Source organism: Malaclemys terrapin, chromosome 7 (genome assembly GCF_027887155.1).
Source record: "Malaclemys terrapin pileata isolate rMalTer1 chromosome 7, rMalTer1.hap1, whole genome shotgun sequence".
Taxonomy (NCBI): Eukaryota; Metazoa; Chordata; order Testudines; family Emydidae; genus Malaclemys; species Malaclemys terrapin.
This window is the reverse complement of record NC_071511.1, coordinates 97,782,281-97,804,518: the sequence shown is the minus strand read 5'-3', so window position 1 is coordinate 97,804,518 and position 22,238 is coordinate 97,782,281. Positions and strand designations below refer to the sequence as shown.

The 22,238-nt window shown below is 41.8% G+C and overlaps 1 protein-coding gene across 6 annotated transcripts in view; it reads left to right on the top strand.

Moving 5' to 3' along the window:
* BLNK (B cell linker) overlaps positions 1-22,238 on the top strand; it is a 139,020-nt gene that overhangs the window by 37,540 nt on the left and 79,242 nt on the right. For all 6 annotated transcript variants that reach the window (XM_054035448.1, XM_054035447.1, XM_054035449.1 and 3 more), the window contains exon 4: positions 8,192-8,238. In XM_054035448.1, coding sequence (XP_053891423.1) covers positions 8,192-8,238 — 47 coding nt within the window. The remainder of the gene's footprint in view (positions 1-8,191; positions 8,239-22,238) is intronic.

Sequence of the window (22,238 nt, the reverse complement as noted above, 5' to 3'; positions counted from 1 at the left end):
AAAAAGAGGTGAAGAGCCAAAAAGAAGGAAGGCCAAAGAATCACACTATCACCAGGAAAAAAGGCAGATCTACGTAAATGGTGACTCCTTACTAAGAAGAACAGACAGGCCTGTCACCAGAGCTAATCCAAAGAACAGAAGGGTGTGCTGTCTACCAAGCTAAGATACGGGATGTGGACCTGTGGCTGAATAAGATCCTAATAGGAGCAGGAAAAAATCCACAGATTGTCCTTCACATGGGAACAAATGATACAGCTAGATTCTTGCTGGAACCTATCAAGAGAGACTAAGCCAGGCTGGGGAAGATGCTTAAGGAAATGGAGATAAAACAAGATTATGATAATTAACAGATGGCTCAGGCAGTGGTACTATAAGGAGAGCTTTGGGATGTTTGACCTCTGGGAGGTATTCATGGACAAAGGACTGTTCTCATGGGATGGACTCCACTTGAGTAGGGAGGAAAATAGACTTCTGGGATGGAGGTTGGCACAACTGATTAAAAAAGCTTTAAACTAGGAACTTGGGGGAGATGGTTGGGAGATGCTCATGTAATCTCCACACCTGATTCTAACACTGAGTGGAAGGAAAAACAAAGAAAGAAAGGATAAGGCAATGGAGAAAGAAACAGCAGTGGTTAGGAGCATGGACATTAAGAGGAAAGATAGTTTCATTGGTATCAGCACTAACAGTCAGGTAGGCGATACTGGCAATAGAATAATTATGCCCAATCAGGTGAGGAATCTGGGCAAAACCAATGCAAGGAGTCTGGGTAACAAAATGGAGGAACTAGAACTATTGATCAGGGAGTGAAACCAGATATTATAGGGATAACAGAAACATGGTGGAATAGTAGCCATGACTGAAATATGGGTATTGAAGGGTGTGCTGTTCAGGAAAGACAGAAATAAAGTGCTGGTATAACACTGTATGTGAAGACAAGCCCTTGGTGTGCATGTGGCATTTTGGTTATGAAGACTTCTCACTTCCTCAGTATATCAGCCAACATTTATACCACATCCTGCAACACCTTCATCACTAAAATATCCTGAACTGGAACTTGTCATATTTTTCATTGTGAATCATTTTTCTGTTTGCTTGTATTATTGTTCATAATTGTTCAATTATTCCTTTATGGAAACAAATTACAGCCAATAGGTTCTTTGAGAACTGCTCTTGTTCACGCACAATCATCCTTGTTTGCATGCAAATGCAGGTATTCATACAAAGGATAGCCCATTCCCCAAGCATTTGTGTCAACAGAAATTTGTGTGTCTGAATGTTTGTGAATAGCAAGTCAAAAGGGAATGTGGCTGAAGTTGTTCAGAATCAGAAAGACTCTTCACAAACACTATTTCACAGAATTTGCCACCCAGCTCTAAGCTGAAGATGTACACATGCTAAATCAGAGAAATGAGTTGAGTTTATCAGCCTCAGAATAACTGGTTTCTAGAATCTAATGTTCAGAGAATCCTCATTCTTCTCATAACACAGTCTACCACTCAACATTTTGTATCAAAGATATTTGTATATGGTCCTGTTATGATATCTGAACACCTCACAATCTTCCATCCTCACAACACCCCTGTGAATTAGGGAAGTCCTCTTACCCCCATTTTACAGATGGGAGATTGAAGCACAAAGAGACTAAGTGACTTGCCCAAGGTCCTTGTGACAGCGTGCTGAGAACCAGCAGCTGAACCAGCACTCAGGTCACTGTAAAGGTAAAATGGTGCAACACAGGGAAAATGTAGCTGATGTCTCCTCGAGATGCCTGATTGAAAGAAGAAATGGCTAAATATTAGTTCTGCCTGGGCTGAGGAGAGACAATGATCCTTTTAAAAGAGCACAGGAAGGAAGTGCAGGAGGAGGAAAGGAGGGAAGGAAGGAGAGGACAGGACTGCAGAGCTGAGCCAGAATAAAGGGAGATCTCTGCCTGGTCATATCTCTTCCCCCACTTATGATTGTACAACATTATAAATAGGAATTGCTGCATGGGACCACATGAGGGTGGTGTTAGTGAAACACAAACAAAATATACCATGTAGGTGTCAGAGCCATTTATACAAGAAGACAGGAGTGAAGAACTGCATGCTGTCATGGTCCTACAGAAAGTCTATGGTAGAACAGGGACTTGAACCAAGTCACCAGAGTCCCAGTCTAATGCTCTACCAATTGGCCCACCATTCCTCTGAGAACCCATCATTCATAGACATGGTGACCTCTTACCTCCTTTTTATCCTGGTAGGTACCACCATTTCACTGTGGGCACTATAGCTGTATGAAGTGGCTTGGATCTAGATATCCAGTGTGAAGATTGATCCACTCCCTCAAAAAAATGCTTTTACATCTCTTCTGGTATTGACCATGCTTCCTTCCCAGCATCACAGGTGAACCATGCATCAGCTACAGCTTCTACTGTAGAACAAGTACAGAGATCAGGTGCTTTGCGATCTGGAGTCTTGACATCTCCTAAGCAGCAATATTCTGTCAGCGAATTAGAGACTGATACAGATATATGGACACCTGAAAAACAGCACATCTACATATGCAGAGTAGACAATTTACTTTCAAATCTATCAAGTCTTATCAATCCTTTTGAACACTAGCCCTTGAGAATATTATGTTGAGCTGACCATTTGAACCAGTATAATTTTCTGGTGCACAGTTTACGCCAGGGAAGACCACCACATGACTGGCTTTCTCTCTCAACATTTGGGAGTCCCTTTTGATTCCATCAGCATAGTGCATGCATTTTTGGAGGCAGATAGTCCAAAGGTCTTACGTGGTCCCATGAAACTTTGATGTGGAGCTGTCCAGTTATGTCAGGCATCCCACTAAACCCCATAGTTTGCTTCCCTATATCTGGACTCACCAAATCAATGAAGCCTTAGGCCTATGATTGTCATCTAGAAATAGAACAGAAAATAACTCTCAGTATTGGACATTAGGAAAAATTTCCTAACTGTCAGGGTGGTTAAGCACTGGAATAAATTGCCTAGGGAGGTTGTAGAATCTCCATCATTGGAGATTTTTAAGAGCAGGTTAGACAAACACCTGTCAGGGATGGTCTAGATAATACTTAGTCCTGCCATGTGTGCAGGGGACTGGACTAGATCACCTCTCGAGGTCCCTTCCAGTTCTACGATTCTATTGTCAGGTGATGACAAGGTCAGCAATATAAATACATCACTTTCTGGTCAGATACTGAGAATCTTAACAAGCAATATGGTATATGTGCAAAGCGAAAAGTCCAGAAAATCCCCAGTATTATCAGATGATGACAAGGTCAGCAGTATAAATACATCATTTTGTGATCACATACAGAGAACCTTATCAAGTAATATGGCATGTTTGCAAAGCAAACAATCCAGACAATCTCCACTATCTCTATTTGAGCTAAAGTCTGACCCTTTACAGATTTCCAGTGGTCTTCAATAGTTATCATATTTCAAGTTCCCAAATAAAGGACACTGCCAAGAGGAGGGTGTGGGAGAGCGGGTGCTGGAGGGGACATTTTGGGGGTGCTGAAGGGTGTGTGTGTGTACTGGGAGGTGTATTGGAGGTACTGGAGGGGTGTGTGTGCTGGGAGGGGCACTTGGATGGTGCTGGAGGGGGGGGTGTTTATTGGGAGTATTGGAGGGGTAATTTGGGGGTGCTGGAAGGATGTGTACACTGGTAAAAGGTATTTGAGGGTGCTAGATGGGTATGTACTGGGAGGAGAATTTGGGGGGTGCTGGAGGGGTGTGTGTATGTACTGGGAGGGTGTATTTTGTGGATGCTGCAGGGTGTGTACATATGGGGAGGAGTATTTTGGGGGTTCTAGAGAGGTGTGTGTGAAGGGAGGGGAATTTGGGAGTGCTAGAGAGGGTATGTACTGGGAGAAGTATTTGGGGATGGTGCTGGAGCGGGCATTTGAGGGGTACTGGAGGGATGTTTTTGTACTGGGAGGGGAATTTGGAGGGTACTAGAGAGGGATGCTGGAGTGGTGTGTGTACTGGGAGTGGGTATTTGGGGGTGCTGGAAGAGTGTATGTGTACTGGGAGGAGTATTTGGGGGTACTGGAGGGGGATGTTGGAGTGGTGTGTGTGTACTGGGAAGGGGTATTTGGGGGTGCTGGAAGAGTGTTTATGTGTACTCGGAGGAGTATTTGGGAGTGCTAGAGGGGGATGTTGGAGTGGGGTGTGTGTGTGTGTGTGTGTGTGTGTGTGTGTGTACTGGAAGAGGGTATTTAGGAGAGTTGGCGGGGCTACTTGGGTGATGCTGGTGGTGTGTGTGTACTGGGAGTGGGTATTTAGGAGGTGCTGGAAGGGTTTTGGGTACTGGGAGGGGGTATTTGGGGTGGTGCTGGAGGGGATGTGGGTGCTGGGAGGCATATTTGGGAGGTGACTTCCAGCAACCTGCGTGACTTCAGCCAGTGGTGGCCGGGAGCTGCAGGGTTCATTGGGGTACCTGGCCACAGGCAACATGGGCCTCCCGAAGCTGCATCTTCCTAGCCACTGCAGGCGGTGTGGGGACCACGCAGCTGAGCTCCCCATTTTGTGATGGATATTTTTAGTAAAAGTCATGGACAGGTCACTTTTCTTTCTCATCCATGATCTGTCCGTGACTTTTACTAAAACTATCTATGACAAAATATTAGCTTTATTCATAGCCACCCACTTTAAACCATAATGGAAAAAATGACTCATAACCATGAGAGGAATCAATACCAAAACTATCCTTCTTCAGGGACATCTGGGAGGCTCTTCTATCAACTCCCATTAACACAACCTCAGCTAGGAATTCCTGAACACTTACCCTAAACATTTGGTTCAGAGTTTCTGCTAAAACATGCCAGATCCCAGTACAGGGAACTTTTGAACCTTCTACCAGGAGAAAAAATGTGTTGCTGCTCCAAGTGGATAGAGGGAGCTTGTGCTCCTTAGATGTCTTTGTTTTTGTTTTAGTCAATTAAATGTGTTATTGTAACCTTCCCTGCTACCTCACTGGTGGAAAACTAGAGGTCAGGGGATTGAAGAAGCAAGGAGCAGATAGGAAAGTAGTTGTCAGTTGTTAGCTAAAACAGAATTATTAAGAATTTCTCCACAGCCACTGTGGCTGGTTAATTACTTTGAGAGGGAGATACACCAGAGATGTAAAGAAGCCATCATGTAAGGAAAGGGAAAAGCATATTGTGGTGACTAATTTGCTGAACATTACAGTGGATTGTTCCTACAGTACCAAAGTTGCTAAACATAACATTGCTCTAGCTCTGGCACAAAACAAAAATTAGTGAGGTCCTGTTGTGAACATTTAAAAACTGGACACCAATCTCATCAGTTCCTATTTATTTCAACATCTTTTAAAGTAGATTTAAAGGACAATATGGCATGTGTATATCTTTAATATACAGTACATACCTATTAGGTTCTCTTTCAGTTTAACACAGGAAGCCCTAGACAACAGAAAGTCTCTCATCTGCCCCATTAGTTGCTCATTATGTGTTGTCTAGCTGAATTCCCTCCAGGGAAGAAACAATTTTAACGTCTTTGTCGTTTACATTCATATGCCACATATTCCAAGTCTTGCAGTATGAGTCACATGCAGTACATATTATAACCTCTAAAATGGGCAACAATAGAGGTAGTGAATAATGAAAATGTAAGAGAATGAGTCACCTCCCACAAGCCATCATGTAATTTCCTGAATACTGATTTTGCATGATATCTTTGTACTCTGTTTTAAGTCATGATTTTTCTTGCCACACGGCTATGATCAAGGATACAATTTGCTGCAAAAGTGAATATGTTAAACAAGATGAGAAGAGATGGGCCTCACCTAAAGCCATGGATTCCAATCCCCTCAAACTTTGGCAAGTTCAGATATGATCTTCACAGCTCAGGGCTGGCTCTAATAAAGGAGCCAAAACTAGAACTCTGAATCCAAACATTCCCCAGTGTAGGGAAAAGGGATCCAAATGTGAACCTAATATTGCTAGGAAAATGTCTATTAATTGTGTGTGTGTGTGCGCGCGGTACGCACATGAAACAGAGAGCTTTAGAGCCAGAGTACTTTAATTGTACTAACCAACTGGCATCAGTGTAGACAGGGTTAGATTCCATCCTGGTGGTTTCATGCAGCCTTTTGGGGCACTAATATGATTCCAAATTAAATAATCCCTCTGGAGACTGTTGCAGTAGAAAAAAGCAGAATATTAGTTGCAATTCACAGAGCGGTTTTGCCTTAAGAATCTTAATATTCATTTCATTGAACTTAAGTGAGAGGTTGACCAAAACTGCTGGTAAAGAAATGAAAATGAGCTGTTAGTTTTATGGTGAAAGGGGAGTGATCAAAAACTAAAGGCATCTAATAACATGTGTGGGGTTCTGTCTCCTCAGGACTAAAATGATTTAATGATAGAAGATAATGACATTAATATAACTGGTCACTTTTCTACAATGGGGATTTGGCTGCTTGTTAGTTGCTGACTGTACTTAAACACACAAATGTGCCATATGTCAATAAGACAGCTAGATATACTTTTAAAAGCTCCAAAGGAATTTGCTGATTTCCAGATGTTGCAAATCATCCACTAATTATTGTACACAGTATGTGCAGTTCAGCAGCTGCTTTGTGTTACAGTATAATTATAGGATAAGTATTAAATATGGAGGGTTTTCTAGTGTCTGAAATGACATATTTTCCAACAAATATCAAATAACAATGAAATGCAGAGATACACTTGAATTTAAATATAGGCTGAAGAAAGATGCTTTGACTCAGATCTTCCATGTGCATCACTTAATGTGTTCAATTCATCTGATTGTTGTTGCTCTAATTTCTCATTTTAATTTTATGAGTTTGGCATCAACTTGTCTGTGATACCAAGGGAAAAGCGAGTGAGGAAAACAAATGGGACAGCTTGTTTTTTTAAAAGTCAAATGGGCACATTGAGAATTGATGTACGCAAGTCAATTGTGTTACAATGAAGTCAGTATTGCTGAAGTCACTGGAGAACACCAGCTTACACCAAAGCCTGAACTTCAAAGACTTCACATCCATCAGTCCTGTGCTTAGGGAACCTCAAGCAACAAACAAGAAACCAATCCACTCCGTGCAATTTGTAAATAGAAATTGGGCTACAGTCCCTTCCATTATAAGGGTCACACTTTGGGCCTGGTGCTTCTGTTGAAATCAGTGGGGGAAGCACCTCCCTCCCACGCCTCAAGAGTTCAAAGGTAGAGTGCAGTTGTCATTACCACAAATGATGATTTTCACCACAATGTGGCCACATCCAACACTGGGCTCAGAAATATCATTAGCAACTATCAATTTTCAAAATACATTTCAGAGTGCATGTATATTGAGTTTAATTCTCTCCTGTACATAGATGAATACTTTAACTGTTTTTCAAAAGGCAATTTCTAAAAAATATATAAACTATCTTTTAGCTTCCTTCTTCCAGGTCATGCATCACGTATATAGCTTGATTTTCCATCGAGTGGCTTCCACTGTTGCAAGTACATATACTGTAACTGTGGGTGTCATTTTTCACTTGCCCTTTAGTTCACTTACATGGGTAAATCTAGATGCAAATAACAGCAAGTGCAAAGATTATGCATGCAACTTTGCACTCAAAAAAAAACTTTAAAAAAAATCTATAACAAAAACCAGAATCCTATTTAAAACCAGGCTGAAAGTTTGACTTGTATTGTGCTGATCATTTCCTAAAATTGCAGATGAAGAGTGATACAAAACCTAGTCAAGTAACAGACCAAACTCTGACATGTGTTAGTACCTCCCACCAATTTTTACCCAAACCTCCCTGATTTCAATAAAAGCTCCTGAAGAGAGGAGAATATAGCTGGAAAGTCTATGAGATATACCATGCAAGATGGCTTATCACTTGTTTTTTTTTTTAAATAATCCATTAGCCTGTGCTTGTTAATCTGTGACATTCCAGGTTAAATTCATAACTGCATGGTATGTGTGAGCTACCTTCCAGAAATGTTCCCAAATGCTAGTCATAAAAAGTTAAGCTTTAACTCAGGCTAGATAGCCATGTGACTTCATAAACAAAGGGCAAATTTAAAAAAATAATTGCTTAATTCAGAACTTCAGACAATACACTGGTCTCAATCTAGATTGACCCTTTAATTTGTTTTTAAAAATATATTTTATTGATAAATCCTCTTTTTTTCTCTCTTTTCAGAATATATCAGACTATGAGTTGAACAAATTCAATATAATGCACCAGCCGTAAGTCTCTTGTTCCTTTCTGCTTCTCCATTAAATAGCCATTGTTTCTTTGCATATTGTCACTCTTTTTGTTGGTAAATAGGTTGACACTGAGAATTGTAAGCTCCTGTTCACTGCATAGTAAAGACTTTAAGTCATTTGGGTTGAATTTTCCCAAAAGAAAGGTGATAAAATATTTGCAAGAATACTGACCCAGATCAGCTGACAAAATAGTCTCTTCAGTTGCAGCAGCAGTTATTCTTGTGCAACAGAATGCTATCAGGAAGAACCACAACAGGAGAAAAAGTACAAAGTTCAACTTTAACTTTCAGCTTTTCAGGTACACCAAGCAGGTTTCATTTTGCACTGATTTTCAGTTGAGCTTATCTCCCAGATAGGCACCTTAGTAAGTGGCCAGGTTTTCAGTGGAACTCTGCAAATAACATGATATTTGGAAAATCTTGCGCATCACTGGTTGCTGCTATGTGAGGAGCCCTTTGGAAAATGTGTCCCTTATTTAAGTACGTGAATAGGAGCAGAGTTCTTTTGAAAATCTGGGTTGAGATCTTCTGAAAAGCATATGAACTCTGCAAGAGCAACATTGCTATGATAATCCACAATGTGTGTAGACTGCAGATAAAGAATCGGTTCAATGAGGTAATGGTGATAGCATGGAAACCACATTGTCTATTGCTGTATATTATACAGAACAGAGCCCAAACAAGAACAATTTATCCAAAATCAGGTCCAAATCCAAGCCATTCAAGTTTTCTTTTCGGCAATCTCTATTTTGCAGTCAATTTTAAATCTACCTTCCTTTGGTACGAGATGGCTCAGAGGACTAGTAATGAGCTTAGAAGGGCGAGGTCACACAATCATATCTAACACAGGCTGCAAATGACCAGAAGTTATTACTATTCAACAGCCTATTTGAAGCAAATGTGTGGGTGATCTCCATACAGCTCCTAATGAATGAATGGCAAACATATATCATTTGGTACAACATTTATAGGCAACGCCCTATGGTAACATTTTATATTTAAATATCCTTTAGAATACCAGTAGTATTGTAAAATTATGAAAGAAGAAATTTTGATTCTAAGGTTATGAAACGCTTACACACACAATTTGTGGCCAGTCGAATCTGTTTATAGTGATATATTTTTAATATTTTGGGATATTCTTTCTGTTGGATGCCTTTGGACACATAGAAATATCAGTGTGTTTTCTCTGTGAAACGAAAGCAGGAAGACGTGTATATTAGCTGATAAAACATACACTGTCAGCTATGATGAAGCATATATTTTACCTCCTGGTTTTTTATCCTGTGTTACCTTAACGACTAACAGATTTATTTGGGCATAAGCTTTTGTGGGTAAAAAACCTCACTTCTTCAGATGCATGGAGTGAAAAATGTTCAATCCACGTATCTGAAGAAATGAGGTTTTTTACTCACGAAAGCTTATGCCCAAATAAATCTGTTAGTCTTTAAGGTGCCACCGAACTCCTTGTTGTTTTTGTTGTTTACAGACTAACATGGCTACCTCCTGATACTATCCTGTGTTATATCTTTCTCCTATCTCTGATAAAACACTATTTCTGCTTTAAGAACAGAGCTGTCCAATGTCTCTCTCCCTGTCAATAAAAAGCTTGTTTTCCCCCATCATACCTGCCTTCCTATTGATAAGACTTTAAAGACTAAGAAAGTTAATATTTCCCTGGATTTGTTTTAATAATTAACTAAATGAATAAGGAAATGTCAGGAGGACCTTCATGCAAAGTAATTAAAATCTAATGGGATGTCATTTCAATAGGAAAATCAGAGAACATTAATAATAAGTTGACTGAAGCTGCAACCTTTGTTTCTGTGATACTTTTGGGCCTGATCCAAGATGCACCTGATGTCAATAAAATCCCATTGATTTGGGATCAGACATTGGACTTCCATAGACATAGGCATTTTCTCAGGCCCTGTGTATTAAACTTAATAGGAGTAAGCACATGCTCTTCTGTAATATGAACACTGTTGGCAAATCTAAAGCACAAACTCAAAAAGTTGACCCAATTTTCTATGCAAAAGTTTCACATGCAAAAAAAGCAAAGAAAATGAATGGTGGAAGATATGTAAGAGTTTGTTTGTTTGTAGCATTTTCTGTTTTTTTAATATAAAATGGCTTCTTTAAAAACACATCAAATGCATGAAGAATATTTGCTTTTAAGTATGAGATATTTAAACCAAAATGTTATTTGCTTTTTAGCGGTTTAAAATGAAAGGGAGACACCCCTTGAAATTTGCTGAGGGGAGAAGCAAAAGAGAACAAGTGATTTTTTTACATAAAATGTTGGCCAAAAATGTGCAATTTTAATGAAGGTAACGTAACAATCTAATGCTTGGTGAACAATACTCCAGGCAGTGGTTCAAAGATGGGGAGAACCATAGTGGCCCCATTCCATTACTGGAATCTCAGTTTTCAGTACTCATATAGTACTGCATTCTTGAATGTCCAAGGCCTAAACTGGCTCACCTAACCCCAAAGCCCATATGAGCTTTTCTAATTAAGTCTGTAGTCACAGCAGGTGTTCTGCAACTGATTTATTCCTAATAGTAGAATATAGGAACACAAACTGCCATACAATATCAGACCAGTAGTCCAGCTAGCCGTATATTCTCTGTCTGGCCAATACCAGATGACTCAGTAGAAGGTGCAAGAAACCCTGCATCAGACAGCTATAAAATAACCTACCCATAGGAAAAGTTTCTTCTTAACCTCCATTAGTTAGAGGTTGATTTATGGCCTTGGACTCCCATACACACAGGCAACCCTTCCAAACTCTTGGCCTTTACTTTGTGTGTTTTTTAAATCCTTTTTACTATAACTCTAGATGTAACTCTAGATCAGTAAAAAGAACAGGAGTACTTGTGGCACCTTAGAGACTAACAAATTTATTTGAGCATAAGCTCTTGTGGGCTAAAACCCACTTCATCCGATGCATGCAGTGGAAAATACAGTAGGAAGATTTATATATATACACACACATACACACAGAGAACATGAAACTGTGGGTGTTACCATACACACTATAATGAGAGAGATCAGTTAAGGTGAGCTATTACCAGCAGGACAGAAAAAAAACTTTTTATAGTGGTAATCAAATTGTCAAATGCTAGAAATGGGCCATTTTGATTACCACTACAAAAAGTTTTTTTTTTCTCTCCTGCTGGTAATAGCTCACCTTAACTGATCACTCTTGTTATAGTGTGTATGGTAACACCCACTGTTTCATGTTCTCTGTGTGTATATATATATCTTCCTACTGTATTTTCCACTGCATGCATCCGATGAACCCACAAAAGCTTATGCTCAAATAAATTTGTTAGTCTCTAAGGTGCCACAAGTACTCCTGTTCTTTTTGCGATACAGACTAACACGGCTGCTACTCCGAAACCTCTAGATCAGTGGTTCTCAATCAGGGGTCCCGGACCCTGGGGGAGGGGGCCCCAAGCAGGTTTCAGGGGGTCCACCAAGCAGGACCAGTGTTAGACTTGCTGGGGCCCAGGGCAGAAAGCCAAAGTCTCACTGCATGGGGCTGAAGCCTGGGCCCTGAGCCCACTACCTGGGGCTGAAACAGAAGCCTGAACAACTTAGCTTCACGGTGCCCCCTGTGGTGTGGGGCCCTGGGCAATTGACCTGCTTGCTATCCCTTAACGCAGGCCCTGGCTTTTATATGCAGAAAACCAGTTGTTGTGGCACAGGTGGGCTGTGGAGTTTTTATAGCATGTTTGGGGGGGCCTCAGAAAGGAAAAGGTTGAGAACCCCTGCTCTAGATAACCATAAAACTGGAAAGATGCTGAGGCTAGAAAGTTAAGAGCAGTCTGAGGGCTAAAACTTGCATTCATTCTACATTTTACTATGCGATACTGCAAGATCTCACAAATTAACCAAGGGCAGGCTGCATCAGTGTATAGGTGGGAGTCCAAATAATCACTTGGGTGCTGCAGTAAGTGGTGTTGATGATTCAGTAGAAGACTCTCCTTCCCTCCCAATTAGTACTGAACATACACCCCAATAGGAAAAGGTAAAGCAAAAATTACAAACTTTATGCTGTGGGAAAGATTGGTTGTACCAGTCTGCTTCTAGCTGACTCTCTGAAACAGACCTTGTCTACATTAGACTTCTCTGGGAAATCTCCCAGTGTGTATTCCACTAGTAGAGCTCTACTAGCATTGACAACATTGGCCGTGATGGCGTAGAGCTGTGTTCACCAAGACTTACAATCATGTCATCTAGACCTAAGCACAGTTAGTGGATACAGTAGTAAAACCACCAATTACCTATGTACACTAACACTCCGACCAGTGGTTATGCAATAATGAGAAATATCCCCAATGACACAGAGGCTCCTTGGCAAAGGCTCCCTTGTTCTTTGCAAACAACTCTTGCCTCAGTGCGGGGACGGGGATTTGATATTTCTGTGAGTAGCCAGTGTCAGGGATTCAAGAACCGGAGTGTTCTTCTTGGTAACCTGCAAGACAAAGACAGTGCTTGAGTGGCTGAAAGGCTGGTGATGTTAGGGACCTAACACCCAGGTAGGCAGACACAGGGAAAACTCCCTCACTCCAGAAGCAGAGGGTAACAAGGTGACTCTCAGTGGTGGGTGCCCTGAGAACCATCGCACCCCACTCGCCCACAAAAAAAAAGTCTAATGGAGATGCAGCCCTCTGAGCACTGCAGAAGCAGTCCTAAGGGGCATATACTCATCCCCTGGGTTGAGGCTCCTGAGGTAGCACCTTGATTTGCTCTCCAGTTATTCATTCCGGTCAGATCTGGCTACAGGTTTAAATTCTCTGGAAGGAGTTCTGCAGAGTCCACTCTTCTGGGAGTCTGGTGAAATATGTTTTCAGACAGTGGGACATTTCTATTTTTTGCTCTGCAAATCAGACTATAGGTCAGACACTGTCACTTCGATACCCTGGAGTCCTCCTGAAATTCTCAGGTATTTGACAGCACTCTGAAGAGCTGATGAGAGGTAGCATTCCCAGCTGTTGTGGTCAGAAGCAGCCTTATTCAGGGTTGAAATTCATTGCAGAAAAAAGGATATCCAGAATAGTACATTGCTTTCAAGAATGTTGTCTAAGTCACGTCAATTTCCTTGGGAAACTCATCAAAAAGCCTCACACACAAGTACCAGTGTTCTGAAATAGTCTTTCCAAAGATGCTCACTTATGTCTTTAATGGAACGTGTAAGGCTGAGTGTGAAATTTGCAACTGAGTATGCTGCAAAATTGACATACAAGTTTTAGATATAATTGAATGGTACATATCCATAATTTAGAAATAAATATAGAGAGAGAGACATAATTATAGCTTAGTCTCTTAGGTGTATAATTCAAGATTTCTAAAGTTAGGTGTTTACACAGACAGGATTTCAGAATACTCTGTTCACTCATGTTAGGGACAATGAAATTAAAAGGCCTCCCTAAACATGATTAGAGATAAGTCCCAGACCAGAACATGAAATGACATGAACTCCCCAGTCCCAAACACTAGGGTGGGGTTTTCAAAACCGGGACATATATTTAGGGAACATATCTCTGTAATAGGCAAAACAGGCACCACCACTCCCTGTCCCTGAATTTGCACATGCCACGTTGTTATGTAAGTAACAGACTCCTCCAAAGCTGATTTGAACTGTCAGTGGCTTGGGCCTATCTTATTTATATATGGTAGCACTGCAAATACCTAAGATGCTGTGCAGTAGGTGAACCGTGATGACCAGCCTATAATTACAGGCCTTTTATAATCATCATGTGGGCAGGAACTGGATTCCTTGTTTTGAAATCTACCACTTTTCACTGTGGTTCTATATGGCAGTTGTCAGTTTACACTATAACCAGGAATACTATGGTATTCATGAAGCACAGATTCAATAGTTGAGACTGATCTCTGGATTCTTTTCTAACGTCTTTTTCAGTTTTTTTGTGGGGGAAAATTGGGCTGATATTTTCCATAGCTGGTCTCCAAAGAAAGGAGGCTCCCTACACTTTGGGAACTTAAGAGCAAAATTGGTTGAGGTATTAGAGAGAGTTATATCTGCATTAACAAAAAGGTATTTTCCCCATATATTCCAGCTGACATGTTTGCACTTGTATAACTCAAATTGTTAGCGACAGAACCTTTAGATTTGGTAGGGTTACCATATTCAAACATTTAAAAAAGAGGACACTCCACGGGGCCCCGGCCCCACCCCTGCCCCGCCCCAACTCTGCCCCTTCCCCGCCCCAACCCCATCCCTTCCCCACCCCCATTCCAACCCCTTCCCCAAAGTACCTGCCCCAACTCTGCCCCCTCCTCTGAGCACCCCGCATTCCCCCTCCTCCCTCCCGCTCTGATCTTGGTTGGGGGTTGCTAAGTGCTTCCCTGCTCCCCACTTGCCCTGCAGCCCCTGCACCCCCCTGCCCCTGCAGCCTCAATGCCCCTGCAGCCTCTATGCCCCTGCTTGCCCTGCTCCTCCTCGTCCTGCAGCCCCTGCACCCCAGCCGCCCCTGCAGCCTCTGTGCCCCCTGCTCCCCACTCACCCTGCAGCCCCTGCACCCCCCCTGCCCCTGCAGCCTCTGCGCCCCCTGCCTGCCCTGCCCCTGCAGCCTCTATGCCCCTGCCTGCCTTGCTCCTCCTCACCTTGCAGCCTCTGCACCCCCCCACCTGCCCTGCTCCCCCACTCACCCGGCAGAGGGAGAGCTGCGGGCTCCACGTGGAGCCAAACACTGTGCCGTGCTGCTCTGCGGGGGAGGAGGGAGCGGGGGAGGGACTCTGGCTGCTAGAGGCCCCAGTGGCTGCGAGCGGCTTTTAATCAGGCCCAGCCGTCCAATCAGCCGTGCCACACTCTGCATGAGGGGAAGGGGGAAATCCCGGACATTTCTACTTTATTAGAAATCGCCCCCGGATGGACATTTAAAGCTGAAAAAGCCGGACATTTCCGGGAAAACCCGGACGGATGGTAACCCTAAGATTTGGCTGCTTCTCTCCCCTCCCTCACCACTTTTAATTACTCTTCAGGAAAGGCAAAACAATCCAAAAATTTCTTTTCAGCATTTTTTTATCGTGCCCATGGAGCTTAATTCACACTTTCTCCAGTTCCTTTATGCTGGGAAAAAGGGCTGGAGTAGTGTCCAGGGGCTCTAAAAGCCTGTATCTGGCCACAGCAAGGTTCTCTTTGCACAGGCACTGCGGACACGAGCCCCAAGGCTGCCTTCCCAGCACCACTTCACGAGGCTGGAAACAGTCAAAGAAAGGTTACAGTTTTATTATTTTCTGTTTATTTCAAGCAAGGGAAATAGAAGAAATGAAAGTGTAACCATGAGTAAGAAGCAGAAAAGTCAGGAGGAGCAAAGAAGCAGATACTGAGCTCACCAAGAAGCAGTTAGAAGAGCTGTGTGCACCATGAGATCTGTCAGCAGCTGATTAGAAGTCCAAGCTAGTGACCATGCTGCATTCATATGTTATGAGGCAGGATGAGGCACCTGCTCCATATGAGGCCAGAGAAGGTCCCACAGGGCTGCCTTGCACATAGACATTCAGGGTGTGACCTGCATGCTGTTAGGTTGGGAGCTACAACAGCAAAGAATTTTAAGGCATCTAAGGTTACAGGGCAAATGGTGACACAACCCCTCAGTGGTCTGGTCTGGATTTGCACCCCTGAACCATGACACCCTGTGACACTGCGCTTTTACCTAGAATAATTTAAAATATTGAACATTTGCAGTCAAGGATACATTTGTTTTTGTAGGTTATTTTTGTCTTCTTTTAAAAAATCATGGAAATTTAATTCAAACACATTAATGAAACACTAAGGTTGGGGAATCTAGAATGGAAAAGTCAGGAAATATAAAACATTCTGTTTCCAGCAGAGTGTTATTTCTGCCAATTTGTACATAGATCGCATTTTCTAATCCTGTTTTCTTTATATCAAAGTACACAGCATGTGCAACATGATTCAATTAAGGCTGAACTAGGAAACTTGCCTTTTAGAATTCTTGATTATGTACTTGATTGCTGTAGCTTAATTTTATCTTAATATTAGGGTTGAAGATTGGTACTGCACTACTGAAATCAACAGAATTTTTAACATAGACTTCAATGGGCACAGGGACTCAAGCCCTTACCAAATAATGTAGGTTGAAAATTTGTTTTAAATGTCTGAACTTCTGATTACTGCCTCTTTAAATGAGAAGCCACAGTCTTGTGACTTTCTTCCTTTGCACTTTCACCCCTAATGAAGCTGAAAAACGTACTGTAGGTGGTGCTTTCTATCCTGATTATTAGAAACTAGGCAAAGTTTGCCCTTCTCATTAGTGTGAATGTTGTTATGGATAAGAACATGCATACTGGGTCAAACCAAAGATCCGTCTAGCCCAGTATCCTGTCTTCTGACAGTGACCAATGCCAGGTGCCCCAGAGGGAATGAACAGAACAGGTAATCATCAAGTGATCCATCCCCTATCGCCCATTCCCAGCTTCTGGCAAAGAAAATATTAAATTACCTTCTTGTCTCCTGCCACCCAGTACTGACTCAGGCATGCGGCTTTAAATATTCTGAGATTTTGTTCTCTTGCTTTTTCTTAGTTTCCTGGTGTGCTTTAAATGATCACTTTTAAATCTTTATTTCTAGGCTGAAAATGAACACTAGCATGATGAATTGTATTGAAGGTTTAGATTTTTCTCTCTTAATACAATACCCTCCCAAACAGTAAAAATGATACCTAAACATGGACTGAAAAAGGCTTCTGTCCCCCACCACCTTAGTATTATGTAAATATTTCACAGGGCACCTTCTCAGTTGCCAGGTTGAAATGTGCAGCAGTATAAATACTCCACAGAAAAGGCTTTAATCACATTAAACTTGAAAAAAACACTTTTAAAGTATTTATTCATTCATTTTTGGCAAGGCGGAGCAGAATTTAAGTCTTTGACAGAAGAGTCTCATCCACCAATCACAGGGCAGAATATTAATAAGTGCAGTCATTGCCTGTTCATAAGAAATAATTCAGAATAGTTTCCTGTTCCTTTAAAAAAAATAGTTTTAACTTCTTAGGCCATTTTTAAGTATTATTGAACGGTACCCTGAGCCTTTCAAAAAGTCTGACAAACTCTCACAAATATGCTTTCTTTAAGATGGCTACATATTAATGTAATCTACAAATGTGTAGACACACTAAATAAAGTGGACATGAAACAACTGTGGAAACAACCATGTATTTGTGTTTCTTTCTCAACAAAAATAAAGATGCTAGCCTATAACTATTATAGTTGGAAGAGCGTGCAGAGGAAAAATAGCTAACAAAGGATACTAATTGTTAGGGGTCACCAGGGGCGGCTATTGCACATAATTGTACAAGCTTTGTTTGTAAATGACTTAGCAGTCAGGTTTTTAAGAAATGTGAATTGTTAGGTGTGAGGCAGTTCTCTTTCTAAAAGCTGAGAAGACACATGTAAAGTCTGTATTTTCTGTCCAAGTCTCTGTGACTGAACCCTTAGTTACAGAGCTACTACTTTTCACATTACCAATGCAAGCAAACAAAAATATTATAGCCAGTTATGAGATTCAGTGACTGTTACAGCAGGGGCTCAAAGTAGAAATGCATTATTATATGGGTAGTATTTTCATTGCATGCCTTCTCATTGTTTAGTTGAGCACACCCTTACCTCTAGGCCAGAAGGGCAGGACTTCAAGTCCCATACAAGGACCTTGCTGCATGCATAGTATTGTGTCGGGGTTGCCACCATTGCAGTACTAGGGAATGCTGTACTAGTCGAGATATATTTGACAGTCAACTTTTCCAGTGGGGGCAAAGGAGGGGAAAAAATGGTATGAAATCAAGTTAAAATTTCTCAATTTGATGAGAAATTCTGTGAAAAATGTCCAATTAGACAAAAATTGTTCAATTGCCTTCCAAATTTTTCTCTGAAACCAACTGTCATTTTTCAGCCAATTAAATTAAACTAAACTATTGGGGAATCCTGACTGATATCGCCTGACTTAATTGGAGCTACCAGAAAGAATTGAGGGGGTATCAGAGGACTTAAACAAAAAAGTCTTGTGCATGCGTGCTTGTTTGCATGCTCTCTCTCAGCCTGTAGCTGCATGGCCTCCTGAATCACAAGAGTCTAGCAGAGATCTCAAAGAAATGAGCTCTCAATATCTTTTACCTCTCCAGGGCTGCCCAGGATCTAGCATTTTGCATGACATTTGGCAACTGTGTCATATAGCCCTGCAGTTCTGCTGGATCCTCACACCGCCATCCAGCTTGGCTGCAGTTCTTCCTCCCAGTAGGGTGACCAGACATCACGATTTTATCGGGACTGTCCCGATATTTCCTTGTTCGTCCCGCTGTGCGGTCGGGACATTGGACAAACAAGGAAATGCTCCAGAGCCCAGAAGTGCTCGCGCCCCGCCCCCCCCCCCGCCCTGACTCCGCCCCCTCCTCCCCCGATTGGCTCCCTCCCTGAATCCCCACCTCTTCCCCAGGCTCGCCCTTCCTCCTCCCTCCACAAGCACTGGAGGGAGGCCCCGGGAGACGCAGGGGAAGCGCGGGGCCGGGGTGAGTGAGAGTCCGGCCTGGCCCCGAGCAGGCAGGACTCAGTCGCGCGGTAGAGAGAGGAGGGGGGCGGCCTGCGGGGCCAGGCGGTGGCTGTTCTCCCCCCCTGGGCAGTGGGACTCGGGAGCAGCCGCTGCTGCAGCTCCCACTGCCGTGGGGGGAGGAAGCAGCCAAGCACATGGCGCTCAGCGGCTGTGGCTCTGGCGCCCGGGCCCAGGCCTGCTGCAGGGAGCCAGTGTTTTCTTTAGCACTCTGTACCATCCCAAATAGTGAAACTGTGCATGTTGTTCTATCCAATCCCAATATGCAAGGGGAGGCACCTTTCCCTTATTTTAATGAGGATTGTCTCCATCTGTTAATAATAATAATTTGAACTTAGATGGTATCTTCTAGCCAAGGATTTTGAAGCTTTTTGCAAACATTAGTGAATACTGCCCTACAAATACCCCTATGAGATGGTTGAACATTACTACCCCCATTTCATAGCTGGGAGAAACTGAAGCACAAGAGATGAAGGCCAGATTTGCCCAAATTGAGATGCTTTGGGCCTGATTTTAGAGGTACTGAGCACTCACATTTCTCATTCACTTCATTTGCACTTACAGATGCTCATCACCTCTGAAAAATCAGGCCCAAGATGACTCAAACTAGGCTCTCAAAAACTGAGATAAACAAAATTAGAGGCCATTTTTGAAAGTGTAGGCCCATATGACGTGCTCGTGTTCACACAGTGAGTCTGCAGCAGAAGCAGGAATAGTACCTAAATTTCCTGACTCACAGCTTCCCCCAAAGTCCTGTGCCTCCACGGGATCTTTCCCCACCCCATCAATTGATTTGCTTTGCTTTGCTTTCCTCTATTGTAAGAGGGCATTTAGACAACAGAAAACAGGATGTTGTAGTTTCAAATCAATGGTCTTTCTTCCCTTTTAAAAAGTTATATTTGGTAAACCAGAAAGCACTGCACCTGGCACTCACAACTCAGAAGAAAATAACTTCTGGTTCACTCGAGCATTGAAGTGTGAAGAATTGTTAATTTATAATCTCATTTGAGCTGATTTCCACATGTGCAACGGCTCAAGCGCACACAGCACAGGAAACAGAACAGATGTCTTAGCTCATTTCTCTCCAAGCCTGAGATCTTGAGTCTCCCCATTTAAAAAAAATACAGTATTTATTTACAATATGTTATCATCACATACTTATCCACTATGCAGGAGAGTATTCCATCCTTCTCTTCTTTAGGCTGACCACTATGATAAACAGTAAAAATAGCAATCCTCTTCGGCTTTTGTGTAACAGTACAATAGTTAATGTACAATATTAGATGTTTGTGCTGTGGTGGTAGGGGGGGGTCTATATTAACCTCTTAAATAAATAAATATATGGACATATACCTATCTCCTAGAACTGGAAGGGACCTTGAAAGGTCATCGAGTCCAGCCCCCTGCCTTCACTAGCAGGACCAAGTACTGTCCCTCTTCATTTCTGACTTTTTAAGCTCAGGAATGAGAGGAAGACAACAACAACAACACCTGGACACAAATAATGCTGGGTGATGAAGTATCTGGGGGGAGAGTGAGAAATATCGAGGGCATGAAAGAAATGGAGTAGTTGTGGGTGAAGCTGGAGGGATGAGCAGTGCATGAGAGGTGCTGGAAGTGAGGCATGCTTCTAGAAGAGAAGCAGCAAAGTGACTGGGGAAGGAGCTAGTAACAGCTGCCAACAGACAGCAGCTACATGGAACATTCAGTCACCTGGGGGAGTAGCAGCAGAATGGACTCAGGACAGCTGGCCCTGCACATACTGCAGGGAAGTCAGAGAGCTGCTGTGCAGTCCTCTGACATGCCCACTTGTCCCTGACATGCCATTTTAATGACACATTAGAATTAGAGAGCTAAAACTGAACAGACCAAACATCCACAAGTCAGCAACCCATAAAATCATTATATATATAGGAGTTTTATCCCAGCTAGGGATAGAATTCACAACACCCCATGCAAATGAGCACCACTCTAATAGCACTGTCCCAGTACGCAGCACCACAGCACCAATTCATAATTCTTCCTTTCCAGGAGCAACTCAAATGTGAAGAGACAAGAAACCACAAGGATACCAGCACTTGTGTTGGTATCATGGTACCTGTACATGTAGGGTGTTATACGTTTGATTCAGAGTCCTATCTCTGGAGGTCCTGTGGGGAAAAATACTATGTGATTATGTAAATACAGACGGTATCATAATGCATAAGGCAGCTGGATTAAGGTTGCACAGACATTTCCTAACTTTTGAGTGTTTGACTTTGCAACCTTAACATTCTTTTTATGTTTTTTTTTTTTAATGTAAAAGATTCTTATATGTTGAGAACTCTTGAAATGTTACAATATTGTAATGCCAGAACATGATCCTATTTTTATTTTAAATCACTTTTTTAAAATAAATGTTGTGCTTAGAATAAGTGTTGGTTTTAAACTCCTGAATATTTTCAATAGACTAGATATGGCTAATGCAGCAGCAGTACAAGCTTCCCCACAGTATGATACAAATTGAACCTGGTGGACCCAACTGTCAGAGTGAAAAGGCAATTCATTCTCTCTGCTAGTTCAATCCTTGGTCTTTGTTGAAGCTGTCATTAGAAGTGCAAATTGAAGAGCTTTGCTCGAAGCTGGTTTGAAAAAATTGGAACTTTTAGTTATAAAACCCCTCAAGTCTAAAGTTAGCCCTGCTAACTTTTTTCTGTTTCCATTAGTAAAAAATTCTGGGGGTAAGATTTAATGTATTTTTACAGGCCTCCCTGACATTATTACTATTTTCTATTCGCCCTGTTCTTTTATTTTTGCCAAGCCCTTGTCAGTCTTCTATATCAGTTTCCTATATTATTCTCAGTGGAATTTTAATTCTTAGTTTTTCCTTTATGTTTCTAATGTCTCATTTCTTCAAGGCAGCTGTTACCACAGCCTCTATAATTTCTCCTATTTAGTTCCTTAAGGTCCACTTTCATAGCTTTTTGTTATTTCTGTAAGTTGACTCAGAACACTGGCAATGGTCTAAAAATATCTTCTCACATTAACATCTCAATCTAGCTTTGATATCAATCAGATCATTATCTAGTTTCCAGATTTATCATATATAATTAGCCAAATTTAACAATTATTCTCATCCATCCCTGACCCATCTGATTTCAACAGTTATATCTGGGGAAATATTAGGATGTCTGGCATATCCATAAACTTGCTTTAGTGAATAGATAATGCTCTTCAGGACCATAGAACTACCAGGATTATTTGTATTTCCTGAAATAGCCACATTAATGATTATGTAAGTTGCTTTTAAAATATTTCTTAATTGAATATCACCTCTTTTTCAGTTTACATGTTGCCCACAAACAGATTGCAGTTTTCTCAAATGCATTCATTATTTGAAATTAGTT